The sequence below is a fragment of the Micromys minutus genome (assembly GCF_963924665.1).
Source record: "Micromys minutus genome assembly, chromosome: X".
In the NCBI taxonomy this organism is placed as follows: Eukaryota; Metazoa; Chordata; class Mammalia; order Rodentia; family Muridae; genus Micromys; species Micromys minutus.
This window is the reverse complement of record NC_137970.1, coordinates 90,720,251-90,741,918: the sequence shown is the minus strand read 5'-3', so window position 1 is coordinate 90,741,918 and position 21,668 is coordinate 90,720,251. Positions and strand designations below refer to the sequence as shown.

The 21,668-nt window shown below is 41.0% G+C and overlaps 1 protein-coding gene across 1 annotated transcript in view; it reads right to left on the bottom strand.

The window, feature by feature from the left end:
• Positions 1-1,224: 1,224 nt before the first annotated feature.
• The window catches only part of LONRF3 (LON peptidase N-terminal domain and ring finger 3), a gene marked incomplete at its 3' end in the record, with an annotated part of 32,218 nt that continues 11,774 nt past the window's right edge, over positions 1,225-21,668 (bottom strand). The window contains exons 4-11 of the mRNA XM_080910372.1: positions 19,979-20,222; positions 19,123-19,213; positions 11,716-11,830; positions 10,075-10,196; positions 7,452-7,610; positions 5,695-5,857; positions 4,608-4,757; positions 1,225-1,380 (exon numbers count right to left, since the gene is read on the bottom strand). Of these exons, the coding sequence (XP_080766498.1) occupies positions 1,225-1,380; positions 4,608-4,757; positions 5,695-5,857; positions 7,452-7,610; positions 10,075-10,196; positions 11,716-11,830; positions 19,123-19,213; positions 19,979-20,222 (1,200 nt within the window). The remainder of the gene's footprint in view (positions 1,381-4,607; positions 4,758-5,694; positions 5,858-7,451; positions 7,611-10,074; positions 10,197-11,715; positions 11,831-19,122; positions 19,214-19,978; positions 20,223-21,668) is intronic.

The window sequence follows — 21,668 nt, the reverse complement described above, 5'->3', positions numbered from 1 at the left end:
CCTGCAATGAAATCTTTGGCCCATCGGTACCAGGAGGGAAGGCAGTGTTTACATAAAACCATGGATTCAATCTCTGGATCTTTTATAGTGATTTAAAAGGGGTCCTAACCTATCCAGTTTCTTCACACTTTAAGAAAGGATAGTCTCAAGTATTTCAGTACATATTGGTACAGGTTTTAAACTTCAGAACTCAGAAGATATGAAAGAGGTACGCCAAACTAAAAGCCATTACCTCTGAAAAGAACAGGTAAATATTAAGTTCTTCCCTAACTGCACTAGGGAGAAATTAATACTATTCTAATCAGATTGCCTGAAACAAGTAACTGTAGTAGACTGTAATAAAAAGACACCTGTAACTCATCTCTCTGATCCTGAATACTTCTATCAACCTTATTCTGCATTACACCAGGAAAATGGATTCTTTTACTTTACCTTGGGACACCTCACAATTTATGCCAAATCAATTAAATATTTTCTATTCCTTAATTCAAACTGAAAAGGTGGGATCTGTGAAGATGAATTACTTTAGAATTCTTCTGAAGTTCTTTTAAACTCAGTCCACTAGAATAGACTTGAACTATATAAAAGCCCAAGAACTGGGATTAATTCAACAAAAGCTGAGTAAAGAAAGAACATTGCACATGGTTAGTACTGTCCTCCTCCCTATACACATAGCCACATCAATAAATAAAGCAATGGACTTTTCAGTAATGTACACTTAAATAGTTACAAACGTACATGTAGAAAAAGGATACAGTAGTGCAAAAAAATAAATTATTAAAAGAGAAAGAAGTATGAACATTATTTTACACAATGCTCTATAAAACCTGAACCATTTGAAATGAGACCTCAAGTCAGTGAAAGAACGCAGCAACATTAGTATCTCTGTTTGACATTTGAACCACATACTCATTCAGCTATGAACGACAAGAAACTTTTTAATATCAGAAAAACTGATGCTAAACATCAACATATTTTGGCCTCTTTCACACTTCTGCTGTTTGTGTGTTAGCACAGTGTGTCAAGAAGCATCAGAATATAAAAAATTAAACTGGTCACATCCTTTGGGTCTTTCTATCTGTTTTCTGTGTGGCTACAAAGCAGAGTAACATCTCTCTAGGTACTATCTTCTGTTAAGGTGTTATTGCAATTAGATATGTTTACAAGAACATTGCCTTTGGGCAGTGGAGAGAGTGGAAATTCCTCATCCACAGTCCAGTCCCGTTAATTCTGGTTTCTTGATATAAAGGCCAGGATGCGCCGAATACCATTCAGTCTATCCTTTAAGGACCTCATTGCTAGGAAGGGAAGCTGAGCTCTGCTTTCCAGGGGAAGAACTGCCAATGTCCACCAGCACCAGGCTGGACCATTCGGATTGACCTGCAACAGAGAAATAGTCCATGTAGAGAAGACCACATGCATAAATAAGGTTAAACATCCCACATGGAACTAACTGCTTCTGTCTTTGGCAGAGACTGCTGAGTCTCCAGAATTTTTCTTCTCTTTTATTTCAGTTAAGCATACAGTTACATGGTGTTATGGGGTGAGGAAAACTGTTATTTCTCAGGCATCCTTGCAGCTAGGTGAGGCCATAAGACCAAATTTTGGTTAAAACCATAAAGAGAAGTGATATGTCGAAGTTCACAGTCACTGTTATGGGAAAAGAACATGTAGTCTCTGCCTTCCAATTTCTTTTATTTCTTTTTAATTTTTTATTATTTTATGTGTATGGTGTTTTGCCTACATGTATGTCTGTGCATTACATATGTCAGGAAACGGTGTCAGATTCTCTTTAACTGGCAGTTTTGAGCCACTATGGGGTGTGTGGAAGAGCAGTCAGTGCTCTTTAACTTCTGAGTCATCTCTCCATCTCCTCCCCATTTCTCTAGCAAGATTCAAGACATGGTGATGATCAGTCTTAGCCAATCAAGAAAAAGTAACCGTCTAAAGATGGCAGAGCTTTGTGATGAAAAAGCCCCAGTTCCTGAATGCTCTCTTGGAGTAGAACCGCCTTAGCCCTCAAGGACTGAAGCCTTTCTCATTTGAGCCACAATCATATTTAGTACTTGTAAACCAAGCAAATCAACATAACATCTCAACATAAGCACTATGCTGCCTAGGCAGTATGATTTTAAGAAATGGAGTGCCCACTGCTTTGTCCCTTCCACTTCTAAGGGTCTGGTTAGGTCTTTTGGCCTGATCCATTTAAAATTTGGGCCTTTAATCCTATGATTCTTTGGGCTTGGCATGTTTTTAGCTCCCATCATTTTCTTTCTTTGGTGGAAGGCTGTAGTCTAAATATACCATGTCACTGGCAGAACTATAGCTATCTTCTCCCCTGGAACCAAGACCTATGATTTCCAGTCTTAACGAACAGGAACCAAGCATTCCAATTAGAAAACACATTTGTGTTAACCTTCAGTCTTTCCTTTTAAAAAGACATTTCAAATTCCTTATCAATCCTTCACCAAAGTTCTCTATGTCATCAGCTTCCTGAGCACACATTCTGGACATTTATTGCTAAACCTCGTGAGTTTTCTTTCTACAGCTTTCAAAGGAAGTCAGTTTCCAGCTTATAGAGAAGCACAATGTGGCTGATCTAACTCCTTCCACATAAGGTTATTTTGCTCCAAATTGTTTATGTGTTTCTCCCTAAATGTCTGTGAACCCTTGGCCTCTCTGTGTGTCTCTAGCTTCATCTGGACACTACTAGGTTGATATTCAGAACTTTCCCAGGATCAGCAATAGATATTTAAGCTGATGTTAATACTGTGGCTGTTTCTAAGAAACCTCCCACTAAGGTACAACATTCTTATTCGTGGAAATGCTTGGGGCTACAGGGTTAGATATACCAAGCTAGATGAGTTTTTGCTGCTGCTGCCACCACCAAGGCAACACGATAACAAAACTAATAAGGAAGGAAATGATTTGAGCTTGCTATGTCATTAAGGCCTTATGAATCACACTGTGGCATCTGTGTTTTCTCCTGTGGAAGATGTGGTTAGCATTGTTGATCTCTATCTTTTCCCTGACTGGGAGAGAATGTTCCCCAGCAGGTGAAGGGGAACATTAAGCTTGAACATGACCTTGTTCAGAGTTATGCTGTCTTCTTGAGTCACAACAGCCAAGAGCTGGATCCCCAGAAAGCACTTGCTGGCCTTGCTTTCTTTAGAACATGTGAGTGATGCCTCTGTATCAGGAAGGGGAAAAGCTACTCTATGGTCTGAGGGAAGCAAGACACCTTGGCCAATTAGGAAAATGAGTGGCATTTTGGAGTGTCAGAATTTAAGAGGAGGAACTTACGATATTCTATTTTTTTTGTCTTTTAAAAAATTGGATACTTTATGTATTTACATTTCAAATCTTATCCCCTTTCCCGGTTTCCCCCCTCTCCCATGCTCCCTCCCCCTGCTTCCATGAGGGTGCTGCCTCTCACAACCACCCACTCCAACCTCAACACCCTGGCATTCCCCTACACTAGGGAAATGAGCCTTCACAGGACCAAGGGTCTCTCCTCCTATTGATACCAGACAATATCATCCTCTGCTACATATGCAGCTGGAGCCATTCTAATGATCCTTTCTGAATTTAGAGAAAAATTGAAAGAGTGGAAGGGATTTACCCAAGGTCACAGTTAGAAAGGTAGGCAATGCAGTCTTGGCAGAAGAGTCAGAATTTATACACACACACACACACACACACACACACACACAGAGAGAGAGAGAGAGAGAGAGAGAGAGAGAGAGAGAGAGAGAGAGAGAGAGAGAGAGAGAGAGAGAGAGAGACAGTTTTCTATAGTGATAGAATCAGGAAGCTTAAAAGGGAATCAAAGAAGTTACAGGGGTGATTCTGTGGGACAACCAGATTAGAATATGAATAAAGGTGTCATTAAGAGTATATATTTACACAGGCCATCAAATCTCCAAACTGGGATTCCCCACAAACACTGCCTGATTGATAGCAGGCAGGCAAAGCTTACTGAAACCACTCTCCCTGCTTTCCTAATAGACTGTGAATCTGCAGCTTGAGCTCACAGAGAGCTGGTTTTCATAGAAGACAATCCACTAGAACCTAACAAACTATGTCCTTGGGGTCCATTTTTTTAGGGTCTAGACTTGCAGGGCTATGCATAGATGGGCTGGATATGAAGGTTTCTGCAGCTGTGTCCTTACAGGATAGGTGACCCTACCTCCTAGCTCATGCATCAATGGGGACATGAAGCTGGATAGAAGTAGTAACCTTTGGTATCATCTCTCTCACTCCCTGGCTTTTGCATAGATCCTGTTACCCTGACATTACTACGATGTGGTTCTGGACTCCCACTGATGGGTCTCTTGGTGGTTTCTGTACTCTCTTCCTCTCATCTCATGTATTTCTCAATATCTGTCTTAGTTCCAAGTTCCTACTATTTATCTTTGTTCACCTAATTCAGACTAGGGACCTTTTTGGCCTTATTCATGATGTTCACTCCATAGCTACACAATACCATATCTGTCCCTCTTTTCTGCACTCGACTTGATGGATGACAACTATATACCTATCTAATCACAAACCCTGGATATTCCCACCTGTGGGGCAACCTATTATAAGTAGATATTCTTATATACCTGGGGGTCTTCATCCTTCTCTGGCATTGGACCAAAGTGATTTAGTATCCGATTCTTCAGAGATGTTTTGAGAGAATGAAACCACGATGACGCTTGCTCATACACACAGTTATGTAATCCCATGAGTTCAGCACAATCGTCTCCCTGAACCTGAAAGCATCAGAATGAAAGTGAAGCAACCTCCATCTCTTCCATCCGCCTCAACTGTTTTCAACACCCTTTCACCCATCTGGCTTTTTCCTATGTAAGATATGAAACACCCAGTGCCTAGTGTACCGATATGGCAGAGAGAGCAGGAAAACAAAAAGTTTGAAAACAATGCCCGAAACAGCAAGCAGGGAAGCTTGGGCTGGCACAGCTGAAGGTGCATGAGTGAAGTGCATCATGCTGGTTAATGCCATGCCTCTGCCCCTTTCATTTTAACACCCATTTCGTTCCTCCTCACTGGGAAGTTGGATATGACGGTATGTGTGCCTCAGTATGTCTTCAAGGTCAAATGCATTTATCCAATAATCATGTATTAATCCACTACATAAGGAATATAATTGAACATAGGGTTATTGACATCTTTATCTACCCATTAGCTCAGAAAAGCAAGGGTCAATTGGACATGGGACCATTTTTGCTTTCAGAGATGGCAAAGAACTGTGATTTAGGAAGAGTGCTCTTGGGGAGGTTGCACATTTTAAAAATGCAAATTTATATTTGAATCTACAACAATCTCAAGAGAAATGAGTTGGGAAATACAAATCAATCCATAGTTAAAATACTTAGTGTAGACTCCATGCTAAATCGAGCCCTTGGTGTTCCCAGCAGAGACCTAACACAGGCTGAATAGGTCTAGGGATTTGCCTAAACAAACATTAAGCACAACTACAATTCAGCTAAGCAGGGAGAAGGACAGGAAAGTGTAGGACTATGGGTGCAAGTGGGCAGCAGTTCAGCAGCATTAATTCAGAAACAATTTGGTGAGAAGCACCAAGGCCTCAAGGCAATTCTGAGAAACCCCTTTGCAATCATCTTTGTATACCAAGATACATTGATCAATCATTTTGCTTTCAGATTTCTTGACACTGGCCACCCTCACCTTCTGATCTTCAATGTATTCAATGTCAGCAGTGTTGTAGCCATCCCGTTGACCCTGATGGAGAACTTTGAAGCGCCTCTTGCCTATGCTGTCAACCACTGATCGGCCATCAGAAAAGAATTGGACATTTCTGATCTCTAAGATGCAGCCATATTCTGCAAACCTGTTTATTGAGAATCAAGTCAAGAGAGTATATTTATTGTTGTTGAGTTCTATATTTCTTGGCCTGGACCCTAGCCTTTCTTAACACCTTGAGTTGATTGCTACAGGATTTCTATGCCTAGTTCTACAACTGCAGCTATAGAATAGGAAACATCTGTGAAAAAAAATCTGAACACAACAGTATAACTGCTATGTTGAGCACATACTATGTGCCAGTGCTGTGGCTTAAATGTTTATTCCCCTCAAAGCTGGTATTGAAATTTAATTTCCATTTTAACACTGTTAGGAGGAAGGACCTTTAAGAAGTGATCAGGCCATGAGGACTCTGTCCACATGAGTGGATTAATTACTGCAAGAGCACATTCATTGTTAACAGGCAGGCAGAGTCACTGACTCTCACTTTCTCTTTCTACCATGTTACAATACAAGAAGGTCTTATCACATCCTGAACATGATAGTACACAGTTATACTCCTAGATTAAAAAGAGGCTGTTAACAGGAGAGTCACAAATTTGGTGCTTACTTGGGCAAGTTAGTGGTATCTGGTTTTAAAATAAAATGAAACCAGCTTGGAGTATAGCTCAATGGTAGAATTAGCTGCCTAGCATGTGCAAGGCTATGGATTAGTCCTCTGTACGAAAAATGGCTATTATCAGATGCTGGCATATTGGTAGTAGACTTCATAGTCTTGATAATTGTAGGAACAAATTTATATTGATTAAAGCTGCTTGTGTTAATTCACACCTGTAATCCTAACACTGGGGAGGCTGAAATCAGATTGCTTTGAGTTTACTGTCAGCCTGGACAATACGGTAAGCCCCAGGCCAACTTGGGATATACTATAAAACTCTGTCTCAAAAAAAATCTACTGCTTACTATACAGAATGATGTTACAATATCTAAAATAGTTTCATTCAGACAAGAACTGTACTTAGTACTTGGTGTGTATCAGTAAATCATCATTTCTCTCAATAGGCCAAGACCATCATACCATCATGCTCACTTAACAGAGAAATTGGAGACAGAATGGCCAAATGATTTGTCCAATGTCTAAGGGGCTCCAAAGCCATTGCTCAAATGTAAAAGTGGGTAGCTTAACTCCAGGGCTTAACACTCTTAACAAGGCAATATATTTTGTCTGTGTTGTTTGTTTTTGAGACAAGCTTTCATGTGTCAGACTGTCCATGAACTTCACATGTAATCAAGAATAACCTTAAACCTTGTCTTCTCCTGCCTACACATCCTCATTGTTGGAATTGTAGGTGTGCAATGCCAATTCTGGTTTATGTCGTGCTGTGGCTTGACCTTGGGGCTTTGTGACTGGTAGGCAGGCTGAACTATAACCATAGCCTACAAGACAAGTTTTATAATGTCTGCCACTTTCTTGCTGAAAGATTCCCACTAGGGTTCTCTTAAATAGGGAGCCTCTCATACCGTAAAGCAGGCACGAGAGATACTATCATCTTCACAGATGCTTCAGTGTTTTGAGCTGGCTAACCTCATGGATTTGTTGACCTCATCTCTAGAAGCCTTCCAGAGTAAAGCAGAAATATCTCTCCACCCAACTTCCATGTTCTCTAGGTCTCTTCACTTACCCTTTGACAGGATCTCCAAGGCACATGCCAAACTGTTTCGTGCCTGTCTCAATACATCTCCGAATCATCAGGCGGTAACAAGGCTCAAAGATGTGCAAGGGACAAGGAACGGTGGGATAGGCCATGGTGCACACGAAAATAGGCACATTCTTATTTAAGCTGTCATGAAGAGAAGATGAAATGGATCTCAGTCCAAGAGGGCAGAACACAGAAAGATTGGTCAACTGTCATGATATGGTTCCTTGGAGAAAGACAAGGAGTCATCAAAGTTTAATGACCGCAGAAAAACACTGAAGTGCACCTGATGCAGTAATTCAAGAACCATGATCCAGTGCAGACTACACCAAGGCTGAAAGCCTAAACTGTCATTGCTCAGGCTGTTTGTTGATTAGTTCTCTACAAAGTTACTGTGCATGACAGCTCTGCTGCTTCTTCCTTTCTTCCCTCCCTCCGTCCCTCCTTCCCCTCCTTTCGCTGCCCAAATGGGCAGATTGTGGCGAGGCACTCTGCTTGAGGTATGAAGAAGGTCACTGATACATCAGCTTTCAGAGTGGCAAGTAGAAAACCTGCAAAGTACTAGATGCATTTCCAATTCCAAAGCCTTCAGAGATCATTCAGAGCATACTCAGCCAGAAGGAGTAGCCAGCAACAGACTGCCAAGGTTAATGTATTCCAGTGATGCTCAAATGCTCCTGGACATCAAAATGGGGGACCCTTAAATCTAGATGACTAGGCCAGTACACCTTCAGAGATAGGAATGCATTCACCCTGGAATTGGGATACAGGAATGTGCTTTTCAATAAATACCCTTAAAAATTCACACATATGGCCCACTGGGAAACCCCAACCTCATAGATTCTGCTTCTCTGAATCATCTAGTAAATTCAGTGCAGGGAACTACACCAAAATGGGTCAAGAAATGCATGGTCATCTGCCTCCATCTTAAAAGGGAATAGATCTGAGATGCTTTCAGACAGAAAGCCCCTCAGTATGCTCTAGATTAGTGCAACCTGAAGTGATAGCTGAGAAAAGGAGTGAGAGAGGTTCAAGGCTAGGTGAAGAATCGGGGGAGAAAAAGCCAAAAATGTACAGAGTAGTTTCACTATAAAAGTCAATGAGAAACAAATATTTCTAGTTTCTGAGAAAATTATTTTATGATCTGAGAGCCACATCTAAACCAACAGGATGCACAATTCAAAAATGGTCTCTTCCTAGGGGGTATATAAGCAGAAGAGATTTCCCCCCCTCAGGAAACAGTTCACCTTTAGAATGCTGTGAGGACCCTTGTGGAGAGCAGGGAGGAGGGCAGGAGGAGGGCAGGAGGAGGATGGGAGGAGGGCAGGAGGAGGACGGGAGGAGGGGAGGGAGAAGGGCAGGAGGAGGACGGGAGGAGGATGGGAGGAGGGCAGGGAGGAGGACAGGGAGGAGGATGGGAGAACAGGGAGGAGGGTGGGAGGAGGGCAGGGAGGAGGACAGGAGGAGGACAGGAGGAGGGGAGGGAGGAGGACAGGAGGAGGGTAGGCAGAGGGCAGGGAGGAGGACAGGGAGGAGGGCAGGAGGAGGACAGGAGGAGGGCAGGAGGAGGACAGGGAGGAGGGTGGGAGGAGGACAGGGAGGAGGGCAGGGAGGAGGGCAGGAGGAGGGCAGGAGGAGGGCAGGGAGGAGGACAGGAGGAGGGTAGGCAGAGGGCAGGGAGGAGGACAGGGAGGAAGGCAGAGAGGAGGGCAGGAGGAGGGCAGGAGGAGGACAGGAGGAGGGCAGGAGGAGGGCAGGGAGGAGGACAGGAGGAGGGTAGGCAGAGGGCAGGGAGGAGGGCAGGAGGAGGACAGGAGGAGGGCAGGAGGAGGATGGGAGGAGGGCAGGGAGGAGGACAGGCGGAGGGCAGGGAGGAGGACAGGGAGGAGGACAGGAGGAGGGCAGGAGTCAGTGGGGCCAATCTTAGCTATTAGTTCCTGCCTTTCCTGCTTAGTGCACAACAGGGAGAGCCCTTGAAGATGCAATTATGTTCTCATCCCAACCCTTCACCTCTCACACTGTGTGTGGCAGAGGAAATAAACATGTGCGCTGTTGCCACATACTCAGTGTTTGCTATGTACAAACTCTTTGGGTCTTCAGAACAAGTTCAGAATGTAAGCACCATCTTCTTCAAGCTACTGGCAAGAAAACTGAGTCCCAGAGAGGTGAAAGAGCATATGGAGGATGATTCAGTGATACAGCTCAGTCTAAACCCCAGGCATGCATCATACCATTCTTTAACCACCCCACTACCCACGTAAGGACTCAAAGGAATCTTCTAGTCATTCCATGTGATCTCTTAATTAAGCTGCTCCTTAATTCACTCCTGCTCATGCCATGCGCTCACTCGTGCAGAGATGCATCAGGTGGCTCTCTGGTTTGGCTGGTGAGCTTCTTTGGAAACAAGCTGGTAAAAGTTTAACTGCTTCTGAGTGGAATGGGAGGGAGCAGTCTGTAGCACTTTTTGACTTCATGGTGTAAATATTTTCACCATGGTTACTTCAAACTATTAACATGATATTATTTGAGTAAGAAGATGGTAAAAAACGTGACAGTTTTTGTGAGCTGGTGTACATGGAATGGAAAATAGAAACGCATATATACATACTTCGAAAGCTCTTCCATTTCCTCTTCATAAAGCCTCCTTCTTTCCTTGAGTTCTTCTGGCAGGAACTTAGCTATGAGTTCTTCCATTATTACATTTTTGCTATATTTTCTTGTTGGCAAGCACTAGAAGAGGAACAAGGTAATAAAGAACTATTATATGGCCCACAGAAAATACAGCAAACTTCTGACATAGCCCAGATAGTAGTCAAATCACTCAAGTGTTATAATTTGCAAGCTAATACAGCCACAGTGTATGTGTCTTTGGATGTTAAGAGTTTTGATTTACTTTAAATATATACATTTGATTCTTTATGATTAGAAAAAATTAACAAAGAAAATAATCATATTAAACTTTTGAAAATCTCACAGATGAGCAAGAGCTTTAGATTTGAGATCATGTACAAGTTTGAACTAAGCTACTGCCATTGCCTGGCAACAGGGGAAAAAGTAGTGCCTAGTCCTAGGCTTTAGATGAAAGCAGTGACTCAAGAGGTAGGCAATTTAAGGAGGAAAGTGACCCCTCTGGTGATGCTAAAACAAAACGTCAGGAAGCAGATGCTCTAAAATGGTAACAGTGCTTTTCTCTAGACTCTAAAGAATCTAGAGGCTGAACATATGGTACTTTTTTCCTTCTGTTGATCTGAACTTTGTTATATTAACACACCATAGCTGTTTCATTTAAATAGGACCATGAAATTCTTATCTACAATCAAGTTGCAAATCCTACCTCATTAATCAAAGGAAAGCTGTGACTTTAGTACTTTCCCAGTCTCAATACACGTCCTCAAGGTTACCATGGATGATGGGCTTATTCCATCTTCTTATTGCCAAGAGTTAAGAAAGTCTTAACATAAACTTCTATGGACCCAATAGGAACCTATAGATAGTCCCTTGCATTCCTGAGACATGGTCTTTCTATTTGTCTTAGGTAGGCACTGAACTCAAAAAGCTTCCCAAATCCTGGGACAGCATGCATTACTATTCTCTAGAGCTAATCTGGCATCTGCTATGTCTCTTCAAGTATTTCAAGCACAAAGCAATATTAATACTGGTTGTAACCTGAGATCGATAAGTCTCTGAATGAAAGCAAGACAAGGCCCACTTGAAGATGTAAGCTGGTGGGGTTCCTTTTTAAAGAATCCTTAGAGCTTTACAAGAAGTCAAGTATCTACTAATAAGAACAGTGGCTCCTGAGCAGCTGTAACAAAAGACCACCTTGAAGATCTGAGAGGGTATGGTGGCGAGGGCCTTTATCAACTGACCTCTTTGAAGAACAAATAAACATCACTGTATGCAGAAGTCAGAGCTATCTAGTTCAAGGATAGTGGAAACAAAAATTCACTCAAGATTATTGTTTACGAGGTACCGCAATGGGATCAGAACCAAGCCTTGTGTTTATCATCTATTGCATGTTTTGCTTCTAACACAAATGAACTTCATTACTGACAGTTATTGAAAAGCTAGATGTTGCCTCATTTTCCTGAAGGACTTCGTGGAGAGAGAAAGGATGTCTAGGAGACAGCAGAAATAAACAGATGGTGGGGGTGGTGCATTTTGGTCAAGCACAGTACAGTGGCTTGGGATCCAGCTGAGCACAGTGTTAATACAAAATAAGCTAACACAACCAAAAAGGAAAGTTTACCTGTAGAAGAACGTCTTTGCACAGTGGACACTTTGCATTATGATCCAGGCATCTCTCAAGACATTTCAAGCAAAAGGTGTGACCACAAGGTGTTGTGACTGGCTCATAGAATAATCTGAAATTTAGGAAACAAATAGGAGAAAAGTGTAAGATTAAAGAAAAACAAGACAGGGACATTGCAGGTTAAGGTTTCACAGTACTGTTTGTCAAAGCCTATGGGAGGGGTACTCCTTTTGTGTTCCATGGAGAGGGCTGTCACACCTCAGAAAAGCATTTTCTTTTCATTCCTGAGCTACATATAGAAAGATGCATTAGTTCATTTTTGCACCATAACTAAATCATTTTGTAACATAAATTCTAGCCTTTTCCTGTCTGATCCAAGAAAATTCAGATCAGTGTTCAGAGTGTCTGAATAGATTCCATTATTTAAAAAAATGTTTAGCTAATCTGTTTACCTGACTATATTATAAGCACACAAATACACAGAGAGATACACACATGCATGCACATAATTAGACTCTGTACACCTTGTTACTATGGCGAAAGACTCAGTGTTTGCTAGCCTTGAATCTATTCTTTCTTTAAGTAACAGTTGGTGTCTGCCTTTTGTGTGGATGGATAATTTCCCTGGCAGTAATACAGTCACTATCAATACATAAATAAATATGTGCATACATCTATCTACATATAAAATATGTTCCATACTTCCATTAGATCTTATTTTAGTTGCTTTGGGAAGGGAAGATGTTTTAAAATCAATCTGGGGACCCTTAATGAAACATGTTCTGCACATTCAGAGATGCATAGATTTACTTTGTATAAAGACAGGTTCACCAGAAACAGGACTAGGAGTTAGGGGGTCATGATGACTAGGAGCCTCAATTTAACAAGACGGTGAGCACAGAAAAAAAGGGAAGAAAAGTATTGATCAACTTATTTTGACTTCCCAAGAGTATTCATTTAAGAGGAAGAAGCTGTCAGCCTTATATTTTATAATATATATATATGTATATATATAAAATTTAAGAAGATGTCAGTGATTTGAGAAGGAGGAGGAAGGGTCACAGTAAGAGTTGGAGAGAGAAAGGTTAAAATTACGTAAGTACAGTACTCAGATATGAAATTCTCAAAAAATCAATTTTAAAAAAGACTATAAACATCTGGTGAATCTCAATACATCGAAATGAGGTCTTTTTGTTTGTTTTTTGTTGATTTGTTTTGGGGAAAACTTGGCAAGCTGATTTCTAAATGTAATAAGGAAATGCAAAGGGCTGAGTGCCAAGACACATCTGAAGAACAAGGATGTGGGAGGACTTGCTCTGCCAAGCATCAGAACTTATTATAAAGCCATGGTGATTAAAACAGGGTGTACTAACACAAGGACAAATAGATCCATGGAACAGAATAGAAAGCTCAGGAATAGACCCAGACATGGATTCTTGACTTATGACAAATGTGACGTTTTAAATCAGGGCCATGGGAATATTCGTAATGCACAAATAACATTTTCTATAAATGCTATAATAGCTATGTGCATGATGAAATAAAAGTGGACTATCATACAAGAATCAAGTCCAGGTGATCTAGAAAATACATATAAAATAAAATCTAAAATAATACAGCTTTTAGAACATAAAATAAGAAAACATATTTATGACACAGAAATAAAGATAAACTCAAAGAAACACTATAAATAAAAAGATTGTTAGTTTTGACTGTGCTAAGATGCAGAACATTTAAGTTTATCTAAAAGCATCATTGAAAGGGCAAACAGGCAAGCTACATAGTAAGAGGGAACATTTGCAAAACTCAGGTTAGAAAAGGCTTGTATCTAAAACATACCTAGAGCTTGTAAGAAAAAAAAAAACTAAAGCAGTCAGAAAAACAAAGAGCCTAGTAGATAAACAGGCAAACACTGGCACCTGCAGAAATAGTGGCCAAACTAGAGCCAACTCAAGCATCCCTCTACAACAGAATAAAGAGACTGGTCCACTCACACAATGGGATATGTGCTAATCAAAATGATCAAAATTTGCTTACATGATGTGAATTAAAACAACAACAAATCAAAACAAAACCAACAACCAGAATCTGCCTAAGTTTTAGGACTTAGGCCAAACCAGTTGATACCATTTACAGCTGCCTATATATATATATATATATATATATATATATATATATATATATATACACATGGTAAAATTGTGAGGAACAAAATCAAACTCAAGATAAAAGCTTTGAGGTTGTATTAGTTACTTTTATATTGCTATGAGAGAACTTCATGACCAAGGCAATTTTTATAGGAGAGTTTATTTGAGGCTTATGGTTCCAGACAGTTAAATTCCTGCAAGGATAGTAGGTGACAGACAAAGTGGCTGGAGCCTGAAGCTGAGAGCTCACATCTCAAATCTCAACCAGGCAACAGAGAAAGAGGTCTGGGGACCACTGAATACTTTGAAACCTTAAAGCCTGTACCCAGAGATGCAGTTCCTTCACCAAGACCATACCTCTTATACCTCCCCAAGTAGTGCCACCAACTGAGACCATGGGGGACATTCCACTGAAACCACCACAGGAGTAGTGGTTAAGATCCTGATTGCAAAAATGTCATATGGACAGTTGCTGGGGTCCTCCTGATGTCTCACTTCTTAAACCAAGTGTTTACATGGTTCTTTACAATATTTTCGACAGAGCACATATATTTCACAATACAAAATTGGTTACTAAAGTATGATTTCAGGACTGGTTCAGGAACCACTGAGGTGATCAAACTATCATAAAAGCCAATCCAGAACAATTATTTCTGTACTACATGAATTCTGTACATCTGACTATTTTGCTGTGTGTGTGTGTGTGTGTGTGTGTGTGTGTGTGTGTGTAAATCAAACCCAAGGCCTTACACATGTGAGAACAGTATTCTATCACTGAACCACATACCCAAATATAAGGTCTTGCTAGTAAGTAAGTAGTAAGCCAGGTTATCTTCATACCCCTGGTAATCTTCTTCTATCAGTTTCTCAAGTATTGGAATTAGAAGAAGGCATTACCTCCCTCAGATTCCTTGCCCTTGGTATTTTTCAGGGGTCTGTAGCTCAGGCTAGCCTGTAAACCTTAATTCACTTGCTTCACACCTCTGAGTATTAGTATTACAGACATATACTAGCATACGTAGCATATCTGAATGCTTTAACATATTATTTGGTTATACATATTAGGATGATTGATTCATCTATCTGCTACTAATATACAAAGCTATTTTTCCTTAGAACTTCATAACTGAGTCTATTGTATTTTAAGAATGTACATACATTTATCTTACTATATTTCTGGCTGCATGCAATACTATTTTTCATTAAAATTCACTTTATATATCAATAAATGATAATTGTAATTAACTCTATTTTACTGCTGAGGAAATTAAAACTCAAACAGATGAGATAGCATCCCAAGATTACACTGCTAGCTGATAGGCAGAAAGCTTGGAATATTTAATCAAGTCTGAATTTCCAGCTAATCTTCCTCCTTTAGTCTACAAGTTAGCCAGGACTGTATACATCTATAAATTCAAATATATTCCAGCCAGCCAGTGATCCACCTGTAGATGTACCCACTTCCACATATACTTTTCTCCTTCCCTTTCTAATATTCCCCCTTCATCCTGACTCTCTAGAAAGATAAAGGAATACTCTTTGATAGAAGTATATACTAGAATGTCCTTTTCCCACTTAAGATAGAGATTTCGAAAACACTTTGGGGAGACATTTTAAAATCAGAGCAGGGCCAGTTTGTCTCACAAAAAAAGCATTTCACATTGTCAGAGTGATGGGGTAAACAATAGTCAGAATAAATGCCTTTAGTTAGATGTCAATCCAAGAGAAAATGCCTGCCTTATCTGGAAAGAACTATCTTTCCCTACCAGGGACATCCTTGCATTGTGCTGCTTTGCAATCAGATTATAGCAAAAAGGAAAAAAGAAGGGGGAGGGAAAGAAAGAAAGAAAACTGTCTTAATACCCAGTGACTTAGGGAGCTATAACTAGATTATATATAAAGCTGATCCTTTCACTTGTCACCAGTGTCACAGGGCCATTAGCTCAGGTTGCAAATATTCTCACTTCTAATCTTAAAAGATCTTTATCATCCAAAAGGTATTGCTTTACATCAGGCCAAAGATGAGCCCCAATGGCTCCGGTGATATATACCAGGTAAAGCTAAAGGAGGATTTCCTGCCTCCCATGATTGCAGGGCAGGGTTCTAAGGTGTAGAGATTAAGAGATTTCCTTCAATGGAGTTCTTCCAGTTTAGCAATGGAAACTTGGACACTGAAAAAAAAATCATTGATGTATTCACCAATTATTTCTCCATTAAAAAAATAGGGCTTCATGTAACCCAAGATAACGAACTTTCTGTGTAGCCATGGATGACCTTGAACCCCTAATCTTCCTACATTTACATCCCTAGAGCTAGGATTACATATACAGCATGAGCCTCTACACCTGGCTTCCAGTCATACTTCCTACCTTTTCCCTGTGAAACTTTCCAACCAGTCAATTTGCTCTCTAGAATCAAAATATATAAATTCATGGTCTGTGTAACTTCTCTCTTCCAGGACAATGCCACAAGCCTAGATTTCAGTCTGGAAACTTGTATGGGTGGTACAAATGTCTAATTTCATGTCCACGAGGCTTGAAATTACCTGTAGTCTTAGACTTTGTGATGATTAATACCAATTGTCAATTTGACACCCAAGAGACAAACCTCCAAGACACTTGGGAGGCATTATCTAGATTAGGTAAGGTTCTGAGTATACCTGAGAGACATATCTAGATTAGTCTGAAGTGCAAAGACCCATCTTAACTGTGGGCCACACCATGCCATGGGCTGGGATCTTATACCGACTAAAAAAGGGGGATTATGAGTTGAGCACCAGCATTCACCACTCAGTTTCCTGTATGTTGTGAAATCAAGGTGAGCAGCAGGACCCTGGAGCTTACCAGACACATTTCCTCCCACCTGCTGCTATGCCTTGCTCACCAGAGACAATGGTCCCCTCCAATGGTAAGCCAGAGCAAACATTTCCTCTTTTAAATTGCTTCTGGTCAAATATTTATTCACAGCAACGAGAAAAGTAACCAAGTACACAACCTCTCTTCTAAAGACACAGGAACAAAACCTAAGGACAGCCACTGAGAAAACAGCAATAGCTACAAGTGGGAAAAGAAACAAACTGACAAATTTATCAGCAAATCCTGCTGAAATCCTACACGTTCCTTCTCAAGGATTGAAATGTAAAGAGCTTTAGATCAAAAAGCCCTTTAGGTTGGGCAGGTTTCTTATGCCACAAGGCAGTGAGAATCTATCTAGCTATAACTTAGCAGCGTCCATGACATCCACTCTGGCCAAGGATGGAACAAAAGGCCACAGTGGCTTTTAAGCTCAGAGGGCGCAAACTAGAAGGGGTGCCTATCTTCTGTGTGTTTATTTCTTAGAGCAAATTCCTAACTCTTCTACAAAGTCCCTTGTGATTAGGGACAAAGAAGATGAAAGAGGAAAAGAAAAGCAAGAGAAACAAAGAAATTTCAACCTCAGGATTTTTATTCCACAGAGAAAATACAAACAGGATGTTTGATTTGTGTCGCCTGGGTTTTGGCAGGAGTGTTAAGGAGGGTTAAGCAGAACAAAGACCTGCTCTTTCTGAGTAAGCTAAATTAAATTGACTTCACTGAGCCTATCATGGGCTTTAGAGACACAGCACTGGCGTGGTGGCTGCAGGGCCCAGTCTCTGCTTGAAAGCAGGCTTTTGCTATCTCATACCTTGGCTTTAGTTTGATGCACTTGCCATTCGTTAGCAAGGGACTCAGTGAAGCAGTAAAAAGGAGCTGCTTCTGCCATGCATTCCATTCTTGTCCACACCACTTAAGCAGACTCCTGGAAGGATGTGTGAAGCTTAATTTGACTGCATCTATGCTATATGTTCTGAGATGTCTGAGACCTTCAACATGCTTGTGAACAAACCTTGCTACTTCAGACTTTTTGTGCATTATTATTTTACTATTGTTGCTGTTGTGATAATAATGGTTAATGAATCCAGAATCTCATGAATAGTAGCCAAGTGCACTTCCACTGAGCTGTTCCCTTAGACCCAATGTGTGTGTGTGTGTGTGTGTGTGTGCATGCATGCATACATACATACATACATACACACATACATATATTTTTCCTAAGAAAAGTCCATGTTTCAGTCCTTGGTCTTCATTCAGAATATAAACACACATGACAGATAACTGAATAAGTGCTCTCAAAGGGCAGGCAAATGTCTGTTCAAGTTCCTTCTTAATGCTTTTGGAGAAAATCAGCACATTTGAGAATCTAATGCAAGCTGTATGCTTTTATCTTAGAAACACATCCACCCATACATATGTACACTTTACATATTGCTTCAGTGAATTCCTGAATCTATTTGAATGTATACATAGATCTTCCTCTGAGGTCTGTGGAGCTAACATTAAAGACCAATGAGTAAGAAGAAAAAGATAAATGTTTTTGAGTACTTACTGTTTTTCGGGCACTACTCTAAACATTAAATAGTTTTTCTTAATTAACTGCCACTGATGGGGTTGATTCCACCATCCTTTACTTTACTAAAAAACAAATAGTGGTAACAAATGTCATTTGCTCTAGAGCCAAAATCTGTAGGTTGAAAGAGCCAGGGTTCAAATACTGACTTCAGAACCTCTTCTATTAGCCACTAAATAACAGCTATGAAAATGAAATAAACTTGTATTTGTTTTTGAAATGGGATATATGGATGAATTGCTCTTCAGAGTCCTGAGAAAGTAAAGATCACACACTACCTGGGAGGAAAAGACTTGCCAAGTATCTGTTACATGTACTGTTTACTAAATTGTATAAACATAAACCCATTTAGGCTTCTATTTAGCTTCCAGAGAAAATGCTTGTGGGATCTACATTAACCCTTGAGCATTGAGTTCTTAACTTAGCACTTTAGATTCAGGGTCACAAGCTTAAAAAAATCTAAGGCTCAGACAATAATGTAACACAGGCTGGTCTAACTCAATGGGATTATGGGCAGCTTTAAAATGTATATCTTGTTTCACAGTCATATATAACAAAATAAAACCTAAGAAGACCAAATAGTAGGCATGTTCAACATGTGCCCCATCTGGTTTTGACCTTTGAAAGGTGCACTGCCACTTTCCAGGTCTTTTAAAATTGAGATTTAAGGATGTAAAGAACACAGCTTGTAAGCTTGGACACCAGCTGCCTCATGTGACAATGTGGTTTGTATTTCATCAGTGCCATTTTACAAACTAAGCAACTCAGTAGTTAAGTCACCAGCAGAAAGTTCCAGGTACCAGGCAGTTAAGTGATGGTCCACATCACATACCTCATACACAGCGAGCATTCAAGGTCAGATGCATCAAAAGATCCAAATGGAATACTGAGATCTGGTTTGGTCCCCCACTCAGCAGAAAAATCTGTGATTTAGGAAACAGTAAGTCAAGGATGGATCAACTTTTTTTTTTCTTTTTTTTTAACAGACAGTACTTCTGAGGGGGAAAATGTCTTTCTGGTTTTTAATCTCAAATTCTCCCAGAGTTCAGTTTGGTAGCTGCATGAGCAATTACCAATGGGGTTCCCAGAAGTGTGCTCCTAGTGGCATTCTAGCAGCCCCATAGACAGAAAAGCCCAAGACTAGGAGCTCCTGGCTGAGTTCATTCCAATTCAATAGGCACCTCACTCAGCAGCAGTGACAGTGGCAACTGCATGGCCTGAGCCAGGTCTTCAGAGCCAAGAAGTGCCACTGCCAACCTCTCTTGGAAAGATATGAAGCTATAGCCGCTGCTTCTCAGGGCACAACCAAATGAGTCCTGAGCATACCCCTGTCATCCTACACTCCCAGAACAGGGATGAGGGCAGGAAGTGGTTGTCCTGGAGGAAAGGGATGTGATGGAAAGCATGGGATGTTATCACATGATAGGGTGCTTGACTGGATGTCCTGACTGTGGATAAGCTATATCACACTCCGTCAGATCTATATCACACAGCACTTTCAGTATGATAGTCACCGTGTACACTCTCAAAGCAACTTCACAGCAACCTCTGGGATTTCACAGTTGGTAAGCGCCAGAGCAAGGAAGTACCCACAGAGCTAGGGGAGCCCCCAGAGAGAGGGTAACTACATAAGTCAGTGAACCCAGTCATCTGCATTATGATACTGTCTCCCTGGGTAGGATTAATACCTTGTTTGGAGATTTTATTAGGCAATTCCATGTCTTCTTGGGTTTCAATTTGGCAACGGTTCCTCTTCTTTTCCTGGCATTTTCCGGTCCTGACGGGAGCAGCATCCCGTTTCTCTTCTTCCCGATCTTTCTCTCTGTCTTCTTTACTACTCACCTTTCCTTGAGCTGAGTTCACTAGGCTGCTGCTCTCTTCCCCAGCTGCTGCTCCCTCCTGATTAGAACAATGTGGCAGCTCTGGAGTCTCCTAGATGAAGCAAAAGCCAGATATCAGAAGCTACTTGGGACCAATACCGGTCCTCCAATAGTCTTACCCTGAGGGGAACAAAGAGAAAGAAACATAGCCCTGATCCTCACTCCTGAACTCTCAGTGGTTATACAACTCAACCGAGGGACAGTCTTGAGACTTATTGGTGACATCTAATCTATGTCAAAGACATGCTTAGCTAGAGTAGAGTTAGGGGAGGGAGATTCTGTACACAAGGACAACAGGTACATGGGAGGAAAAGTTCCCTGGGCAGGGATGAAGGGGGAATTGCAAGGGAAGCTTCACTTTTCCCTCCTAGCCAAAGGATTCCCCAGTGGTCTGTAAGGAAAGCAACACATTCGGCGAGGGGATATCCTGTTACTGGTTACTTCCCCTCGCCCTGACTGTCATTCATAGACATTTTTCAGAGGACTTTAGGCAACTTGAACTCCAGAGCTATATGCTATTTTAATCAAAACACAATTTAGTCTGTTGCTTAATTTTTTTTGTGAAAAGTCTGAAAGAGGAGACAAAAATAATTTGGCCTAATGGCTTCATCTCTTGCCTATTCCAGAATTTTGTCTAGGTAAAGGATATTTGAAAATGCAACTTGAAATAATTCTGAAAATGTGTTCATTTCCATTGCTATGAAGAACCTCTCTATAATCTATATCTATATTTGACAGCAAAAGGTTCACCTTTGTTGTTTCCCCTCTAAGCCCGGCCAGAGATTGTAGTGGACACAGGTGAAAGGAAAACAACAAAGAGCAGAGGGAAGGATGTGGGTTTTCTCAGTCTATATCCGTGGGTTGGGGGGGAGTCAAGAACTAAAACCAAGCCAAACAAAACTCAATACTACAGTTTGCCTTTCCATGAGTCCAGAGTACTGTCCTCACAGGACAAGGCCTTGCAAAGCAAAGTTTGGTGGAAATGCACTTGCTGTTGCCTGGCCTGCTGCTCACAATGGAAGGCAGGGGTTCTATTTCATTTCATTTCAGACTGAGTTCCCCAGTCCAGACCCTCTGGCCTAGTGTTAGCTTTCTTAGTCCCGTACTAATGACCACTGGGAGCTCTCTGATTTCAGGAGATATTCCAAGTTCTGCCTTCACCAAGAAAAGTCAGGTGCCTTGCATTTTATTTCTTCTATAGAGCAGGGATAGAAACTGGGAGGATGTAAGCATCCAAGGCTTATATACAAGTGAGGAACTTCAGGCACAAATGAAGAAACTGCTCCCCAAAGGTGCCCAGATATTCAGTGTTAAAGCTTGCTTCAAGTCTGGTCTTCTGAACCCCAACTTCTGCCCACTTACCCTGTGCTAGAAAGGCCAACACCTGAAGCCCGTCCCTCTGTTCCTTTGTCCTGTTCCTTTGTTTTCAAAGAAAACTATCAATTCTTGTTTTCCTTCCCAACTCAGCTCTTGTGCCTCTACTTTGCTATAAGCTTAT